General features: G+C 45.1%; 1 protein-coding gene across 1 annotated transcript in view; it reads right to left on the bottom strand.

Moving 5' to 3' along the window:
* Positions 1–6,483: 6,483 nt before the first annotated feature.
* The window catches only part of mccc2 (methylcrotonyl-CoA carboxylase subunit 2), a 16,400-nt gene continuing 3,103 nt past the window's right edge, over positions 6,484–19,780 (bottom strand). Inside the window, exons 5-17 of the mRNA XM_008288151.1 lie at positions 19,568–19,695; positions 19,021–19,133; positions 17,803–17,916; positions 17,523–17,587; positions 17,067–17,166; positions 16,885–16,980; positions 14,344–14,416; positions 14,193–14,269; positions 12,384–12,450; positions 11,982–12,138; positions 10,749–10,863; positions 8,830–8,915; positions 6,484–6,891 (exon numbers count right to left, since the gene is read on the bottom strand). Of these exons, the coding sequence (XP_008286373.1) occupies positions 6,774–6,891; positions 8,830–8,915; positions 10,749–10,863; positions 11,982–12,138; positions 12,384–12,450; positions 14,193–14,269; positions 14,344–14,416; positions 16,885–16,980; positions 17,067–17,166; positions 17,523–17,587; positions 17,803–17,916; positions 19,021–19,133; positions 19,568–19,695 (1,309 nt within the window). The 3' untranslated portion in view covers positions 6,484–6,773. The remainder of the gene's footprint in view (positions 6,892–8,829; positions 8,916–10,748; positions 10,864–11,981; positions 12,139–12,383; positions 12,451–14,192; positions 14,270–14,343; positions 14,417–16,884; positions 16,981–17,066; positions 17,167–17,522; positions 17,588–17,802; positions 17,917–19,020; positions 19,134–19,567; positions 19,696–19,780) is intronic.

Here is a 19,780-nt window from a genome sequence, read left to right as displayed (position 1 = left end):
TAATGTCAAATCCTTGGATTACATCCACCAAAGCCTCTGCATATAAAAGCAGCAGAACAAGTGGCAGGTGTAATCTGCCACATTATGAGCCGGGCTGGCATCAAGCTCGCCCAGCGGGTGGGCAAAATCTGGGGGAAATTGCGTGTGAGTCATTTAATTGCTACACTGGAACATAAAGCGTCACCCAGATAAGTGTTATCATAAACATAAACACAAGTAGATAAAAAAGACGGCGGCGGATTTTCATGGAAACCGTGTGGAGGCGCCTTGATGTTCCACCGGGGAGAATGTTGTTTCCATTTGTAGCGCTGCTCCCTTTGTGTCTGAGCATGTCAGCTACTTCTAACACCTGCACTTGCAAAACATGTGGTGACATCTTTCACTCTGTGTGCTTTTCTTTTTGGGGATAATTCATGTCACCTGCAATTTGTACCAAAAAAGAAAAGAGAGATATTAAAATTCCACAGCATTGTTTTGTGTCAGTGAATAAGCTGCACCTCCAACACAGCATGTGGTTCATGTGAGAGTTGGCCAGACAATGGTACCGACGCTGCGTGTTTTCTGCTTTTTGCCTTCACGTTGTTAAAGGAAAAAATAATAAAAACAACAAGTGACCCTGTGCGGCGACAGGGCAGCGAGGTGCGGGCGGCTGAAGGAAGAGGTGCGCTGCTTTCCTAACGCTGGTGTAAAAGGAGAAAAATGGCTCTTCTCAGCTCCTTTATTACCAGTCTTCAAAGCTCGCGTCTGCCTCTCACCTATGGAGGCAACCTTGAATACTAAAACACAGAATATGGGAGCAGAAACTGAGAAGAATGAAGCAATCTTTCCCAGCCCTATACACAGCTCGCAGCCTTCCTTCTACTCTCTCTCCTCTCTTGCAATTTGCATTATACGTGAGCCTTCTCCTGCATTAAGATCCTCCTTTGTCCTTCCATGACTCGGATAACTACGAGTGAGGTTACAGGCTGGAGTGCTATAGGGTGAGTTTGGCACTTAGACTGCTGGAGTCTGCAGTACGCTCGCTATATGTTCTGCTTGTCTGATTACAGAGGAAGCAGACGGGCTTTTCTTTCTGTTTTTTTTTTGCAACAGATCACAGTTGGAAGTTAATGACAGACTGTTGGCTGATTACCCAGTGGTCAGAAGCAACGCTCCAGAGATGCCGAAAAGTCGACAGCTTTGCACATCTGGAAGCAGCGCTGGTGATTATACTGTTCAAAAGAAGCCTTTAAATAAACTGCTCGTTGCAACGTAGCCCTCGTGATCATCAGAAACAAGCTGAAGGGGTGGCGAGGCGGTGCAAGATCCAATTCTTTCAAACTTCTATTTTTCAGACTTTTCTTTTCTGCGGTGCAAAAAAAAATCTTAGGATAAAAAAATCACAACTCAAAGAAATGCACCCTGTGATGGGATCTGCAAGAGGTTCGGTATCGAGGGATCAGAAACAAACAAAACGTGGTTCCTGATAATATGCTTACGTGCCAAAACACGAGGGCTGCAGCGTATTATTCGTGCAATCTTTAGTCACTACTTGATTCTGAAACAGATTTATTGGCCACAAGCTCGTTTGCCAGCCTACAATCCTGAATGCTTGGATAGCTATAGGTGGACATCCTCAACCAGAGCTTCATCTCCAACATCCTGAGCTCACAAAGGCTCAACACATGACAGAAGTAAATTAAAATAACAAACTGGCACATCCATTCTCTCAACCCCCACCATGTGAAATCCCGATTCTGCAACGGAAACGCATCCAAAACAACGATCCGGCAGCCACACACACACGGAGGCTGCGCTCAATGCAAAGGTGCAAAACATGCCAGAGCATCCAGATACGCTTGTTTGTTTGCCAGCTAAATAAAGACCTTTCATTGGGAGATAAAGGCGGCAGAGTGCTTACAGGCTTTCTTACAGCACGGCTCCGAATTCGGTAATCTCTTCAATGAGCACCTCCCTGCCACTGTTTTACTCTGTTAGCGGCTTAATATAGACGTAATCCTGCTTTTTGTCATCTCAACATGAGATTTGCTCTTAAACACTGAGCCGGGTCGTCTTTTCACTTCAGAATTTTTAAAAAATAAAAAGCTGCAGAAGGAGATCCATCCACAACAACAAACCCTTTAACAGAGGCTGAACTTAGCCATGAGAGGTGATCGATTCAGATTTTTTTGGTCAAACACACCCACCAACAGCAACAAAACACCTCATCTCCCACGTCCACGCTGACATTCAGGATCTGTGAACATGTCATTTCTGTACGTCAAAGGCATCAATTACACCCAACTATAAAACATCCTCCTCACTGTGACACAAACAAAGCAGGGCAGGTACAAAAACAGGTTAAAGTGGTGAATTGAGCTGTTAGTCTGCAGCCGAGACAGAAAAGATTTCCTCCAAACTGATGGAGCACAACAGCAACAAGTCTGCAACATCCTCACACAGACCTGGACGGTCCTGAGTGACACGATGCTGCAGGTACGGGTTCATTGTTGTCCCACCATCCAGCACTGAGGGTTTTTTTTTTGTTTCACACCAGCAGCAAAGACGTGTTGGTGGATGGACATCAGAAGAAAAACACAAGTGGTTTGTGTCTACAAAACACGTATGTAATGACAGATTCTTGCACTTTGTTTTGGTCACATTTTCAGACAGAATGGAGGTTTTACTGGAGTTTACCTGCCAGATAACAAAGGTCGGACGTAAACATTGCCCTTATTGTGCCATGGCTCTGGTTACACTGTGTACTATCCGTGTCCTCAGCTGCCAACTACAACAACGCAAAAACAACCACAAACAAACAGTAGGAAGGCAACAACAATGGTGTGTCTCCAGCCCCTCACACACACACACACACACACATATATATATATATATATACAGTAAAAGCCCACCACCTATAGCAGCATCTGTCTGTCAGCGCGCTGCGTGCCAAAATTAGCAGCAACCTTTCCCCGTGCGTCACGTAACTGAAGCCCGTTAACGGAAAACCGTTCGGCTGGTGCCTGGATGCTTAAGGAGGCTGTGATCGAGCCACAAACGGGATGCGATGCTGCTGCTGCTGCTGCTGCTGCTGCTCGCTGGGTTGGATTTCAGCACCCCGACAAAAGGAACAGCGAATCAAAGGCAGCAGCGGACGGAGAGCACTCACCTCCAACAGCGCAGAGAGAGGTGTAAACAAGCAAGAGGAGCCTCGGAGGGCTGCATCCGGAGCCCGGCCGCTCCAGCTGCCACATCGTGTTAAAAGCAGGAGATTTCGCGGAGGGGCTGCAGCCCGGGTGCAGTTCTCAGTCGCTGTGCTGGTCTACATTTTTTCAGATATTTGCCAACGACCAGCTGTTTGTGCATGACGTAATTCAGACGACGACGGGACAGCGCCTCCTCTTTGGCTTTGATTTGACAACCTCAATATGTCGACTTATTTCATTGGACCTCCGGCCCTGTCAGTCCGGGGGACGGCGCACACGTAGATTGCACCACAAGGCTCGTCACTCTCCGGAGCCCGGGCCACCGCGCACCGAGGGACCGGAGAGGCGCGCACAGAGGCTGCAGCTGCTCCCGGAGGCTGCGGCTCCCCGCTTCCCCCTCTGGAGCCGGGACGGAGGAGCTGGAGGCAGGAGGGAGGAGGAGGAGGGCGGATGGAGGACTTCACCTCAGCTGATCCTGCCAGGATCTCACAGGCTAACGGTTCTAAACTGGAATCCACCAAAAAACATGAAATAAAAATAATAAAAAAATAACCATTTATCCCCCTGATGCTCACTTCTCACAGATTCATGAGAAATGCTTTTGATTTTGTTTTCAGAAATCTGATCCAGATATGGTGAAATATATTTCTGTGTTCTCTATATTTCAGTTTTTTTTTTCACAGCACAACAAAGTACAAATAACCCTGTGTTCATCTACGCTGTGGTGCACAGCGGGTTCAAATGAAAAGAAAAGAAAAGCTAAAATGAAAAATAACTGTTGGTTATTATTCCTGCTCTGATGTGGAGCCGGTGTGGGTGTTGGGTCTCCAAACACCAACAAAACCAGAGCTAACTGGTCCACGGGCACATTCAAACTGAATTATTGTTGTTCAATTCCAAACATTAACCTCCACAACTCTGCAAATCTAAGCATCTCTGATCCTGTTCACCAGGTGGCCACAGTTTAATCAGGTAAAAATAAAACTACCTTCTACCACCATTGTGGGCCTCAGACAATGACTGAACACTGAGACTGGCTGAAGTCCTCGTCGTGGGGGTGACTCAACGTGAGTCACGAGTGTCTGAGCAGATCTGTCAGCCGGCGAATGAACTCCTGAATCAGGTTCGGCATAATTTATCCGCCATAAATGAATCATGCGACAGATTTGTCAGATCTGAACCGAGAACAAATGTCGCGGAGGGTTAAGGATGCAAAAAAAAAAAAGGGCTGAATTTCACTCGGTGACAAACCGTCGGTGACCTTTCAAAACGCTGCTCTGCTTGTTCGCCGCTAACTCGCAGAGACTCGGACGAACCGCGAGGTCGTAGTCATTCACAGGTTTTATTCAGACTCTGGACCAAAGAACAACAAAACTAACCCTGCATCATATAAATACCAAACAGAACAAACCTATGATTTGTATTGATCTGAAGCAGAGAGATTCACTTTTAGCTCAGCCTCCTCTGCAGCAGTGTCAAAGGTCAGAGTCGGATCCACAACAAAGGCGGCAACTTAAAATAATGCATTTGTTTTGTTATTAACCGGAGAAACGCAGAGTTGAAACCATCGTTACACGAGTTTGGGCTGAGCGGAGCACTTAGCTCGTCAAGTAACTAAAAGGAGGTGAATTAGGAGCTTTAAGACGAGCCGCATTGTTTCGTTGCCGCTAATTTGTCGAGCAAAGAATGCAACGAGAAAATAGTTTTGTCCGTGTGCTTCATTGAGAGAACTGGTGCAGTGCTAGCTGCAAAGTTTGCTCTGAAGTTTTTCTTCAAAGTTGTAAAGATTTCCAGATTCCCTGGATACCGCGACCCACGCATAGCAACCCATTGTCAACGACCGGCCTCGCCATTAAGCGCCGCAACAATCAGCCGGCGAGCAGCTCCACTGAAACGGCCTGTCCTTCTGGAGCTGCAGAAACAAAAAGAGCTTCTTGTTTTTAAACGCACTCGCTGAACAAATTGACTTTTAGTTTTTATTCCTCTCGGGTAGAAGTAGCGCCGACACCACACAGAAACCACTCGGTCATCTGAAGACGGCTGCCAGCGCTGTGGCTTTGGAGGTACAAGCTTCAACACTCGACCCTTTTATTGTTGGATTCATGGTTCTGGTGCTGCGTGAGTGTCTTCAGCCAAAGATATTCAATTCACAGCCTACACGTGGTTGTTATGAAAGTATCTGTCTCTGGCAGTTCGTCCCGGCAGCCTTTTAATCCAGCGTATGCTTGGAAAAGCTGCGATCCTCAACAGCAAAACATTTTATTTTTTTTACAACAAAAGGAAATCTTGCCAGACAAAAGCAGAAACTCACCCGTCTGTGAGAGGACACTTGGAAGCCGACCAGTGAGCTGCAATTAAGAGCAGTCAGAGTCAACAGGAGGTCAGAGTGAGATCATAACTTATCATCTACCCTGATTGATCAACATCGAAGCCTTAATGAATCATCGAGTCATGACATCTACAGAGTTTAGAATGAAATCAAAACCTGCTGTTGGGTAATGCCTCCCACTGCCACCGTGACATTTGGTGGAAAACGAAGGCAGAACCAGGAAACCAGTTTAAAAAAAATTAGTAGTAGGTGGTGGTGGTGGAGGATTGGTGTGTGGGCAGCACACACACACACACACACACACACACATCCTCCATGCATATCATGGCCCGAGCTATTCCTGCTCTCCCTAAGGTGAGGCTCTCCACAGCCACACAGGAGCATGAAGGGCTTCCAGTTAAGCATTTTAACCAGCTGGCTTCATATAAACATTCAAATCCACTGCTGCACCAAATCCCCGGACTCGGAGAAAAGTCCTATGGAGCAAAAAACAGCTAGTTGCTGTTGCCAGAGTGAGCTCAGATGGTCTATACCAACATGTGAGCGCACCAACTGGGCGCAACATGTTCACTTAAAGAGATAGATTGAAGAAATGGAAAAAAAAAAGGAGGAGAGGGCGGCCAGCTGGGAAAGTTGAGAACTCTGTGGCTCGGCTTCAGTGCACGGCCTGAAGATAGAAGACCTACTGGTGCTCACCATAACACAACACTGTTATAAATATGAAGAGCAAACAGAAGAACAGAACCCAGCCTCGTCTCAGATTTAAGTGTGTAGATGGAGAGCTTCAAAAAAAATAACTTCCACCAAACAGCTTTTTAGTTATTAGCAGAACACCACTCTGTGCTTTCTGAAAGACGTTTGGCTTCCACCGTCCCTCTAAAGCCTCAGTCCGTCACGGATTCATGGCTAAACAGCGCCCCCTTATGAAGAAACGCTTCCTCTTGCAGGTGATCCACAATGAGAAAAACAGCAATTTCACATTTTTTAATTCTCCATTTACAGTATTTGATTTTAAAAAACAAACACAACCCACCCACATTTTTACAAGAACAGTTCATTTATAGTGAAACAATAAAGGTTAAGGCACAGCTCAGCAGTGGGAATGTCCCACAAACACACTCTATCCTCTCATCACAACATCTCCTGTGATTGTTTTTTTAGTTTTTTAACCTTTGACGTGGTGACACATCACAAATAAAACTACAGAGACTAGTATAAATACACATCTGAGGTCTATACCTGCACAAGCTAAACCAGCATTACATCCTGAACACGCCGAAACGCGTCTTCTGCGTTGGTGCGTTGAGCGCCGCGCTGAGGCTCAGTCCCAGAACCAGACGGGTATCGGCCGGATCGATAATCCCGTCATCCCACAGCCTGCAAAAAGAAAAATATAATAATAATAAAGTGCTTCACGTTATTAGACGGCACCTCACACCTCACTTATCTGATGCTTCTCGTCCAGCTTTATAATCAATGACTTTAATAGAGTGTCAAGACGTTGTGTTCCTCTCTCCGGATCGCTCATCTGCAGCTTTAACACACTCGTAGAGGTTAAACATAAGTTGATCAGATGCGCATTTCTTTATATTTTCCATCAAAGTTTAGGAGGTGTCGTGAGTTATATATTAAAATGTCGTATAAGTTAACAGTAGTCTGACGTTATATGAAATTATTTTATGTTTTTGCACATTTTAATTGAAGAAACAACAGCATCCTATCTCACAACGACCACACAAATTATTTCACAAATTCTATTAATTTTCCTGTTAAACAAATGCTGTCAGTCGATCCCAAACCCACAGAGGAGCAGTGATCTTCTGGAGCACCGTCCCGCGTGAAGATCACCACCTCGTTAAAAGCTGCAGACTCCTTCTCAAGGTCTCAGAGTGGATTTCCCATCTTCAGCTCAAAAAGGTCTAATTAGCTCAACCTTAACGATAGCATCCTCCTCCTCCTCCTCCTCCTCCACCTGGCTCAGAGCGGTGCCCTGTGTCCATTAGCGATCCGGCCACGGGCCCATCCATCTGCTCCATCAACAGTCGCTCTGCTTTTATCTGTCCATAAAAACCGTCGCCCTCCGTGTACTTCTCGGCTCGATCTTGATGCTTTAACTTATGATTCAGTTTTTGTTTGTCGCATGTCTCATCGTTTGGACTCTGCAGGAAGGTTCTGAACCACGGTGGCACCAGAGGACAACGGGTTCCTGGTTTCATTTCTCAGCTTTTCTTTTGCCACCCTGTTGACTAATCGCGACAAAATGTTTGAGTAACCGCTCGTCGTCAGAAGCGAGCGCTCCAGCTATGTCAAGAGCGTTGCATCCATCTGAAAGGCATTCTACCACCTAATTAGTATGCGCACCGCCGCTCCTCGTTACACAAATGCATACCTGGAAATGACTAAACCCCACGAGCATTTGGTTTGGAAAACGGGCACAGAAATAATTATAAGGTCAGAATTCTCACTTCTAATGAGAATATTTGTGGACAGTAAACCAACAACCATCCTATTCCAGTCCTTAGATAATCAGCAGCTCTGCCTCTAACGAATATTTATTAAAAAACTGGTTAACCAGCAGATTATTAACTAATAATTTAGTCCAATAGATGGCGGCTCTGAGCGAATGATGTTGCACTAAATAACCAGCAGATGTTTGTCAAAACAACCTCAATAAATAATGAAAACACATATTTTATTCAGCTCGTTCATTAAGGGACTAATCGCTGCAGTCAATGGTTTCAAGCGTTACTGATTTACACAAATCTGCTGAACGCCAACATCGTTATTATTAGTGTGGGCTTAATTACTGGTCAATAAAATCAACATCCATCGGGTCCTTCTCTTCCTATTCTCTCCAGTTTTTATCTAATTTACTGTAAAAGGTTGATAGGATTCAAATCTCTTTCTGTTTCAGTGAATATGTTTCCTGTGTGTCTATTTCACTGGAGAACCACGACGCATGCACACAGTATTCACGCCCCTGTGATTATCTGTCGTCTGATCGGCGCTCTGCTCACACATAGGATGAGAAAACCCACAGGACGAAACCAAAAGCAAACAAGGCTCATATTAGCAACACAACAGGACATCTAACGGAGAAGAAAAAACAACCTTGAAACTTCACAGCATTTCTAAAGAGTCCGTCTTGTGGTTTCTCACTTCTTAGAAAAGCAGGATCACACGGTTTATTGAAAAGATTTAAAAATAAATTAGAAACACATGCTGGCGGCTTGTTTGTAGTCCTGAGGCGGTACACTGCAGACATTTAAAGACACACCTGCCGCACACGTGCGACGCTTGGTGACCGGATCTCACCTGGCGCTGGAGTAGTACGGGCTGCCTTCCTCCTCGAACCGCCGCACGATGGGCTCCTTCATGGCAGCCTCCTGCTCCGCCGTGAACTGTGAATAAATGGTGAAAACCGAATTAGGCAGTAAGAAGCCGAGCCAAAGGCGTTTTAAAGGTTGTCTGAATTATTGAACGCGTAGTGAAATGTAAAGCTTAAAGGACACGGAGCGCGGCTGCATCGGCGTGAGAATACTAAAACCGATGCTCGTGAAAATGATAGAAAATAATGAAACCGCTGAGCAAACGCTGGAAGGCTTTTCACCGCCGTACGAACGGGGTGAGCTACTGTAAACATCAGAAACGCTTCTCAGGATGAAATCAAACAGCAACACGACTATAAACAGCTTTTCTTTTTAAAAACATGAAGTAAACATCACAACCTCAGTAACATGTTGATTCACTGCAGGACTGTCCGGAGCCCGTCTGGTGACATCCATAACAAATAAAAAATAACTCGTTCCCACGCATTAGCAAACTGTGGCCATGAGTTGTTAATGCGTGGGAACCATAGACTGTATGAAAGATGGACGTAGCAACCGCCGCTGAAAAATGAAGCCAACCGGAAGTATCAAAAACCTTCAGTCCACTAGCTGCTGGCTCCACAAAGCCCAGATCACAAAATACTGCATTCCTACAGCTCAGGATTGTTTCCTTTTTAGTTTTCATGGTCAAATCCAGAGATCAGGTGGTCAATCTGAAAATAAATCAATACTGAATTTTTATAAAATCGCCAACATGTTGTGGGGCAAGGGGCGTGGCTGGCTTGATTGATGTCGGCAGCGACGATGCAGACGAAGCGAGCAGAAGGCGGTAAATGTGGGCGGGGCAGAGAGGGCCCGCCTCTCAATCCATCTGACCAATCGCTGCTCCTATGGCTCCGCCCCCCTCCCACGATTTTTGGCTCCAAAAATCCAAGATGTCAACCAGGAAGTAGCAAAACCCTGGCTTCATGTTCTCAGTGCAGAAACCAACGGGTGACGTCACGGTAGCTACGTCCATCTTTTATACAGTCTATGGTGGGAACGACATCGTTAAATTGTGGCCTCGCGTTACTAACATGAAGAAGCAAGAGAAGTTGAGGAGCAAATGTCACAGTGCATCATACCAGCTGTGGATTCAGGATGAAACATGGAGCATTTCGATTTGATTTGATTTGATTTTAACCTTGGAATGAACTCCACCGATATGCTGCCATCTCTTGCGATGAAACACCGTGTGATAATTATGTCGTTCCCACGCATTAATATCTTGTGGCCACGATTTACTAACGTCTGGGAATGAGCCATTTTCTTTCTTATCGACGTCACCAGACGGCCTCCGTAGGACTGAATGAGTTTTAGCTAAATACTGGTGCTGGTTCAGGACGCGCTGCCGCTTCACTCTAGCTGCTGTTTCACTCTGACGCAGCGAGCGATGGCACTCGTCTCCTTCATGCACATGTGCAAAAAGCTCTCGATTGTTCACCTGAGTTCAACTGCAAAGACAAGTAGAATAACAATAGCGGGGAAAAAAACCAACGACGTTCCAAATGTATTCGAAAATTGACCCGTAATTAGTTTCTGCTCCCTTTTCATGTTGAACCTTCTCAAACGCCTGTCGTGGGGGCGCCGCCGACGTGAGGTGTCGCTCTGAAGCTATTAATGCGCTCTTAATACACCCATAACAGCACACCTGACACCGTTTAATTACAGCCATCCGCCGCAGCATTCAGGATAAGTCATCGCGCTAACACTTAACACTGATATAATTTTATCCTGCCATGTCAGACCATTACTGAAAGAAAAGTGTCTTTCATAATGTTTATGCTTTTGGCAGCAAATTCCACCGAAGCTAATTCGAACCTTTCCAGCCAGGCGGCAGATGGGATGATTAATGTGAATCATTACCTCCTTTCCCTCGCGTGCCCTCTGATCCTTGGTGATGGTGGCCAGGACGGTGGCTGCCTGCTCGCCGCCCATCACCGAGATTCGGGAATTCGGCCACATGTAGAGGAATCGAGGGCTGCGAGAAGAGAAAGAGGGACAATTTGTTTGCAGACACCAAAAAGGACCAGTAAGATGACAAAAGGACGACATATCATCATTTATGAGGGCTTAACCTGAGAACAGCTCCACTAAACAGTACACAACTCAAATCATAGGTTAATATCATTTTCCAAAAAGCCAAATCCTCGGCGCTTATGCGAGTATTTTAAGAGAACGCTCGGCGCTAATTCCACTAATCTGACAGCGGTGAAAGCTGTGAGTGTGCACATGACGCACACAGTAAAGGGAAGCTCCGCTGATTTTACACACCTTGTTTTTCTGTTTACAAGTCGCGAGGAGCAATAAAGCACGACGAGGAAAGTTGTTTAGAGGCCTCGTGGATCCGCAGGGAGTCGTGCAAAATCTGATAAAACCCGCCTGAAGTGATGACATTTGCAGGTGAAGACTGCACGACACACGAATGTAATGTTTTATTAAACTCTATTAATTCCTTTTAAACACGGGGGAATAGGTTGTTCTAAGATACTGCAGCTCTACAACGGACTGGACATCATGAAACAACCAGGATCATGTGTCAGAGTAATAGTAGCGTGCATCCTTCTGTGGCATCAGACCATTTAAATACATACTGAAGTTGACATTTTTAGCTCCTATCTTGCTGTCTGATGATAAAGGTGTAGATTTGCGGCCTCAGAAACATACATACACTCATGTATTTTGCAGTTTCGGTGGAGCACTCTTGACTAACGAGAAAATTCAAAGCGTCTCGTGAATCCTGCGGTCAGGGGGACATCATCAACCAACCTAAAGGATAATACAGCAGCCCAGAGCGGTAGCAAAAAGTCAGAAAAATCTAATTAAAATCCATGTTCTTTAACATAAAATATGCTTTCAGAACCTCGAAAAAGGTTGAAAATCTCTTTTTACCGCCGTCACAAAAGGCCGCTTCCACCACGTGCTCGTTGTTCAAGGACATCAGATGCAGATTATTCCACAGCTGAACAACGTGTACGCTACGGTTTGTACACTTCAGTTATGCCCACGCGCACACGGAACCATCTTCAGCGGTTCACGGCCGGTCCATTCGCTGGTGTTGTTACTGTCTTTTTTTTTTTTATCCCCACTTCTTCTTACCTGTAGGCTCGGCCGCACATGCCGTAGTTCCCCGCGCCGTAGGAGCCGCCGATGATAACAGTCATCTTGGGTACGTTGGCGCAGGCGACCGCGGTAACCATCTTGGCGCCATCCTTGGCAATTCCTCCCGCTTCGTACTCTCTACCCACCATGAAGCCTGAGATGGAAAACAGAGACGGCAAATAAAAAAACTGGATGCGAGTCTGTGTTGTTGTTGTTGTTATCTCAGGGGAAGGTTTGTGTTAAAGATAAATCAGCAACGTGTTCAGCTGAGGGATTGTTGAGGCAGATTTGTGCTTTTGTTATCATGTGATCTGATTAAGAGTTGCACATATCACACAAAAAAAAGAATTAAATCAAGTCTCAAAAAAATTCCCAAGTGTCAGAAGAATTCCCACAAACCTGTTATGTTTTGGAGGAAAATAAGCGGGATGTTTCGTTGGCAGCATAATTCGATGAAATGCGTCCCCTGGAAATAAAAATTCACATTTTCAGTAAATGTTCTCGACCCCGGGGAGCGACCACCCACAGGTAAAAACACAGACGATAACAATCACCACCTCAAAAAAACACACATAAAACGATAGGATGGTAATGATTTATTTTTCTGGGCATCTCATGAAATAAACAAGAATAGAAAACTCGCCAAAAGAAGCAGCAGCAGCAGCAGCGTAAATATGTAACAGAGAATATATTCAAAGCACACGAGTGTACGTAGTGAACCGCTGGAAGGGAAGTCTGGCCAATAGCCCGCTCAAATGACCCCGTCTGGATCATGGAACGTGTTAAACATCGCCCGAAGTGATGCTTTTGGATCTCCCTGGAGACCAGTTAGCTTCATATCTGGGCTATATGAAAAACTCAATGAAAAACAACCGAGTTAGCGGTCTCGATTCAATCATCCTCGTCATCCGAGACAAAACGAGTCCGGACAAAAACCTCAGGAGAGAGGTCATCCGGCCTCACGCTGGGTTTGTATCTGCTCGATTTTTAGCTTAAATTCGAAGATGCTGAATAGCCTTCAGCTGTGCCAGAAAGAAAATCGCTGCACAACACGGAGCTGCCAGAAGCTATGGAACAGGCAAACCGGCACAAAGGACTGCGCACAGCGTGGACTCATTTCCATTTACTTTGTATTGCTAAATTACTCAGGTGTTCTCTTTATTTTGGCAGTTACCTCCGCTGGCTGTCTTTCAGCGAAGCAACTTGCTTTGCATGCGAAAGTATAAACACGAGTCGGAAACAATGTGCAAGATGGCTGCCTATTATAAACCGTCACCTGGTGAAGAATTATCTGTCAGTTTGCTCCTGAATGCGAGCACAACAACAGATAATCGCTTCTCCGCCGCCTCTCCCTTTCAACCAGCACGAATACCTGGAGGGAAAGCTTTTAACACTTTCACAGTTAGCATAACCGAAGCCTGGGTCTGTCCTCAGCGATGACAGCGCGTCTGAGAAACGCATCTGGAAATGTGGGTTCTGTATTGATTTTTCTTGGAGATGCTGCCTGAGCATGTCTGTTCCACATCTCCGCCTGTCTGCAGCGCTGTGCCCGTTCCCTTCTGACCGTAATCACGCTGATGAGACAGCCCATGCTCAGACTATCATGTTAAGACCTCGCAGAATAAAACGAATTAGAGGAGCCTTTTTTTTCAGGTCAAGCCCAGTAATCTAATTCAAAACGTGTTTGGAAAAACTTATTAGTCTATAATCACAAATGCAGCTCCTCATCTTGGCTGAGCCTGTGTAAAGTTCAGCTCCGCTCACAGCAAATTGGGCCGCAAATTAAGTGAATTATATTGAATGAAAATTACGATTGTCTCTTGTTTCTGAGAGCTGTTTCAAAGCCGTTCATCAGCGAGACGACGCAGACGAGGGAAGTGTGAGAGCTTATTGTAGGAGAGGAGCTCTGCACCTCGGCGGTGAAGGGTCAGTACGAACTAACACTAAGACTAAAGCTCCCTCGTGAGAGAAAACAATTGATATTCAGCGTCGTAAGCGGCAAACCTCTGTGGAGAACACTATCTGAGCTGCTGCTGCAGCGGCGGCGTTGTGTTTCAAGTCCTTGACATTTTGAGAGGCACATAACTAGTACAAAGCTCAAGCATCTGGAAATTCAAAATAATCGCGGAGCTCAACTTTTCACATCACAAAGCTGCTGCCTGTGTAGTGGTTTGATTTATCCTTTTACTCTGTGTTTGGGATGTTTACCTTTTTCGCAGACTCGGAAAACAAGACGCCGTTGTTGCCGATGATTCCGACCGGGTAGCCGAATATTCTGGAAAATCCTGAACAGGTGCAAAATCAGACGGTGAGGTTCTGGATCCAAGAGAAGAACGTATAGAAATAGAAATCCACGTACCCGTAACAAGCGTGTCTCCGTAGAAAGCCTTGAATTCGTCAAACTTGCTGCCGTCTACGATCCTGGCAATGACCTGAAAGAAAGTGATAAAAAAACCTGTAACGCAAGGTCAAGCAGCACACTGATAGAAAACACAGGCGACTAGTTTGATTTAAGCGGTTTAACGGCACCCCGCGTCGAACAGACAAACTCCCGTACAGAGGGTACAGTCAGTTGATCCTGCAAACTAAACGGAGTGTCAATACTGTTCTACACTACAAACACTCTGGAGTTAGCGGTAATTCCTGCTCCTGGGTCTACATCAAGAATCAAAGACGCCGGCTTTAAAACAAATGGGAACATCTGGCGAGCCCTGCCAGAGAGCAAAAACAAAGTGATTGAAGCTAACCACCCGTTATCGACTCTCATGGCAGGACCTGACAGCTGAGCGCGTCCAGAACCTGTAAAAGCCGGGTCCGTTTGATTTATTCACAAATCTTGAGGATGAAATTGTGGCAAGAACGCGCCTGTGTTCTATATGTCATTATTTCTGGTCGTAGCGCTCCAACAGATCCGTCTAATTAATGGTATGGCTCCGCTTAACACACATTAAACAAAGGGTGTCATGGCAAAGTAATAGCTAATTAGCTGTCTGAGTGGAGCCATGGAATGACTTTCAATTATCATAAAGCATTCCCGCGTAGCAGCAGCAGCAGCAGCGTCTTCTCTCACATTTACAACATACCACATCATAATATACAAAACGCAGATAAAGGAAAACCTTCACAGAGGTTCTCCAGTTACCAAGACCTCTACTGAGGGGGATGAAAAAAATCATTCCTCCAAAAGCTATTCCCTCATTAGGCGTTGTGAATACGACACGTCAGTCCAAAACCTCCCACAGGTGTTCAGCTGAGATCTGGTGACTGCACTGGCCGCAATAAAGGATTCACATTAGCTTCACGCTCATTCGGATGAGAGCCTCGACTTCCTTCGCCCACCTGTGCATCGCTTAAAGCTCGGTAGGCAGTAATTCTTGTGGCATCATGGGGCAAAAAATTCGATAATAACCTTTCAGCATGCTGTAATTCAAGCGGTCTTAGAGGAAACTAGACTTCTCCTCTTGGCTCCCCTTTCAGGCTTTAGATTATCTGCCCCTGACAGATGACTTTGGCCAATCTGAAGATGTGCCGATGTGCTTGCATTCAGATGGTGGAAAAAATCATGCAGGTAAGGTTTCTATTCTAGCACTGACGAGACGCTGTAGAGGAACCGAAAGAGAAGGAAATACTGGCGATAAATGCAAAAACACACGAGTCATTATCAGTAAAGTTATCTGATATAACCTCTATATTCAGACTGTTGGTCCACGAGAAAGGAAAGCTGTTAATTAAATGTTTTCTGTACAGTCGTGACTCGATAATCGACCCTTAACAATCCTAAACCTTGAACAGAACCCATAAAAACAGCCTTAACATAGCGACAGCCTTGGATTGTGACTCCAACATGACATTTAATGTCACCAATCAGGATGACGGCGTATTATCTGACTGAACAATCCCACAGATTGGCTACGTTCACACTGCAGGACTTGATGCTCAATGAGGATTTCTTTGTGACTTCCTTCACGTTTCCAGTTCAATGCGACTTGTATGTGATCTGCTGTGTGAACTTCATACGAGCCAAAAGTGTCCCGCATGCGCAGAAGAGGACACGACGACGTCACACGCAGCGAGCGTGCTCAGTGTTTATGGAAGTAAACATGGATGGTGGCCACCACCGATGGAGGAAACAGAAGTGTGAGCGCTAACTAAACTAGCATCAGCAGCCAAGTACTGCCTGTGTGTTCTGGACACTTCCACCCCGTCAGAGCGCTGCCCCGGGGTGGAAGTGTCCCCGACCGCACCGAATATCCTGATATTCATCATTAATTGGGCCTGAACATCCAGAGAGCAGAAAGTTCTACTGGGACCAGCCCTACTAGTTATTATAACAACTATGAACAATAATGAACAATTAATGAGCCTTCCAGCATCAAGCCCTCCTGGTATCTGGACCTCCATCTGGACAATCCGACATAAAAGCAGATTGTACGTTTAGTGTTGGATTATCGAGTCACGACTGTAGCTGGTAATATGGTTGAGTAGGTATGTTTACCACGGTGGTGAAAGGCTATGTTGATAGATGCTAACAGTTTAGCCTTCTGCTAACCGTAGCCAAAGGTTCACAGCTACGTCTAATTCAATTTCATGTTTACGTTCATGTTTAAAATGAAACCTGTGATGCATGTAAGAAGGGAATGCATGTGTCTTTGCTCGCCTGGTGGACAAAAAGGACAGCGCTGCAGGAGGAGGGCTGTATTTTTACATTTTAGCAGATCCTTTTCTAGATTCCTGCCTATCCCAGCTTTAATATAGATGTGTTTTGTTCTTTTTTGCAATAGCTCATGGCCAGTACATTCACTTGTGTTGTTACTGCTGCTGTGTTTGTACGCTAAGAATGCACATTTTTAACCATTAATTTCTCTCCCTTGATAGAAAACACAGGAAACTGGACAAATACCTCTCTGACGTCAAAGTTGCGTTTCAGATTATCTCCGACGATGCCGTAGAGTTCATCTGCAGGATAGAGAGGAGCTTCAGTAGGTTCTGTGGTAACCTGAAAAACACAGACCCAGCGTCAACAGGAGGCGCAGATCCAATAACTCGAACGTAATCGTTGATGATCATAAGCTTCGGCTTGACCTCGATATTCTTCCTGTAGTTGAGGCTTCGTACTGCCTTTCTTGCTAAATGGAGCGCATGGTTGTCGTCCAAAGCGTAGTGGTCTGTCACGCCAGATTTTCTGTAAAATAAGCAACAAATCAATCACTGTGAAGATAATACAGCCCATAAATCATTACTGAAATCATTACAGACATGAGAGCGAGGGTGCTATGAATGTGGAATAAATATATTCTGCAGCTAAAAAAACAACCTTTGGTTTGTTTTGTTCTGCTCTAAAGTCATGAAAATGTTTATTAAGATGCCAGTTTTTGTGTAGCACAAGTATAGTACAGATAGTATTAATCCCCCTGATTTACATATTTTGCAGAAGATGCTGATCCATCTCTGGTGGATCTCGGGGCGAAAAAAAGACAGAAACTTGGGCCCACTATCCCACACAGCCCATAAATCGTGTGAAAAGTGCTGCGCTCATACTTGCAGTGTAGATCAGCACCACCGAGGTCCTCTGCGGAAACCTCCTCCCCAGTGGCAGCTTTGACCTATTAAGACCGAAGCGCAGAGATTCTCAACCAAAAGGAGTTATGTTCACCGACACGTCGTCCCTGCAGCACATAATAATTCACTCGTGTGCGGCGCTGAGCTCAAAGACATCGCCTGGCACACATGAACCAACTTGACTCTACAAAATTACACAAGACGCGCATTCATCAGACTGTGATGTAATATTTAAAATAAGGTAAAAAAATCTGCAAACCAGAGGAGGTCCTCCAAGAAAAATGGTGCCTTGCTTCCGCACGATGATGCTCTCGTCTGCCATGGCGGGTACGTACGCTCCTCCAGCGGTGCAGGAGCCCATCACAACAGCAATCTAGAAGAGCGTAAAAAAAGAATAGTTGGCTCCAGTCATGTACAATATTAAAGATCCCCTCCAGGCATGTTCAAAGATAGATAAAACACTCTGCTCTGAATGAGAATTTTTGTCCGGTATAGCTGTTCCTCATAAAAGTTAACCGATTATCTGGTCTGAAATTAAAATGCCATCTTCAACTCCTCAGATTCTGATAGTTTTTTCTTTTGAAAAGTTTAAAGCACTGACACAAAACGTCTTCACTGACAGACGCCTTCCACTCGCTTCAGGCTTCGAGCTGCACGCTTTAAACTTCAGGTGAGCTCAAGAGAAACTTTAGACTTTCGGCAGGATAATTAGAAAACAGTTCTTCCAGTGGCAAACTCTGAACATACATTATTCTGCACAGCCAAGGTCAAGCATCCAAGAAAAGTTAGTTCTAAGAAACTTTCCCCCTTTCAGCAGATGAATTGGAAAACGGCCTTCTGGTTCTAAGCTGTGCACACCTGGCCTCCTCGCACAGCCAAGGTCAAACTAGAAAGAGAGGGAAAATTAACCAAAGCACACTCTCTGAGTGGAGGGGACCTTGGACATGAAGATCAAGAGACGAAAACTCTCGTAAATCAAGCGCTTTGCTTTATTTGACGGCGAAACGCCAGAACAAGTCAAACTACGGGAGTGAGTGGACGATGCGGCTGTAATGGCTGCACCCATTAGAGTCCTGATTTGTGTTCGCTTCTGCATTTTGACAGTTTTACGATCGCTGACAGCTGGAATTGTTCTTCTAGTATTTCAAAAGGTAAGCCTTGTGAAAAGTAAACACGACGCGGAGAAATAAATATTGAGAAAACGGGAATAAATACAACAAAATCAGAATGAATTAGATTCAGTCTAGTGAAGGATACACTCGCCCTTGACCAAAGAGTTTAGACCTGCACCCATTTAATTCATCCACATTTTCCCAAACGGTTCTTGTTTTTAAGGAGAAGGATGTCTCTTCTTCAGCAGTAAATGGCAAATGGATTTTAGTTTCTGGTAAAAGTTGGTGATTGAGGGGAGACAAGCCAATTATGAACCCACCATGCTGCTGCTGTTGTGTGTGTTCTGTGATCAGTTGTGTATCACCTGTGCTATCCCCTCTGACGACAGCCTGGCCTGGTTGAAGAAGATGCGTCCGAAGTGGTCTCTGTCTGGGAAGACGTCGGCCTGTCTGGGTAGGTTGGCTCCCCCGGAGTCCACTGTGGGAAATCACAACGCACATTCAGAGAACTGACTAATTATTATCAACACCTCGTTCTTTGGCAACATCGCAGACTCGCAATCTTCCCTTATATAAACTGCAGCCTGCAACTCTCAGCCAAAGCCCTCTGGGATGTCCCAAGCCTACATACTGAGGGAAAAAAATGAGATTCCTCCCACAGGGCCCTTGGAGAGGAGACTTGGCCGACAAAGTTGCTGAATTTCGGAAACACAACTTCAAGTACAGTATGCTCACTTCATAAAGGAACTGAAATACATCTTTTGAATTTCTCTTTTTCCTAAAGGCACTTTTATATTTAGTTTTATTAGAATTTCCGGTAGTGATAAGGAACATTTGGTTTATTTTTACCTCCGTTTTGTAGATGAATGTTTCATGTTTTACCAAAACCCTTTCAAATATGGGATTACTCACCCAAGTAGATGCACGGTAAGTGGTTCTGTTGGGCTATTTCTTGTGCACGAAGGTGCTTCTTTACTGTAACCGGGTAGTACGTGCCTCCTTTGACAGTAGCATCATTTGCAACTATGACACATTCCACTCTGAAAAAACAAAACATTAAAACGTATTAATCAGAGAACGCAAGAGAAATTCCATTATTAGAAATCCAGACTCCTGTGACAGACT

The sequence above is a fragment of the Stegastes partitus genome, unplaced genomic scaffold (assembly GCF_000690725.1).
Source record: "Stegastes partitus isolate 25-593 unplaced genomic scaffold, Stegastes_partitus-1.0.2 Scaffold543, whole genome shotgun sequence".
In the NCBI taxonomy this organism is placed as follows: Eukaryota; Metazoa; Chordata; class Actinopteri; family Pomacentridae; genus Stegastes; species Stegastes partitus.
The sequence above is the reverse complement of the archived record's forward strand: the minus strand, read 5'-3'. Positions and strand labels throughout refer to the sequence as shown.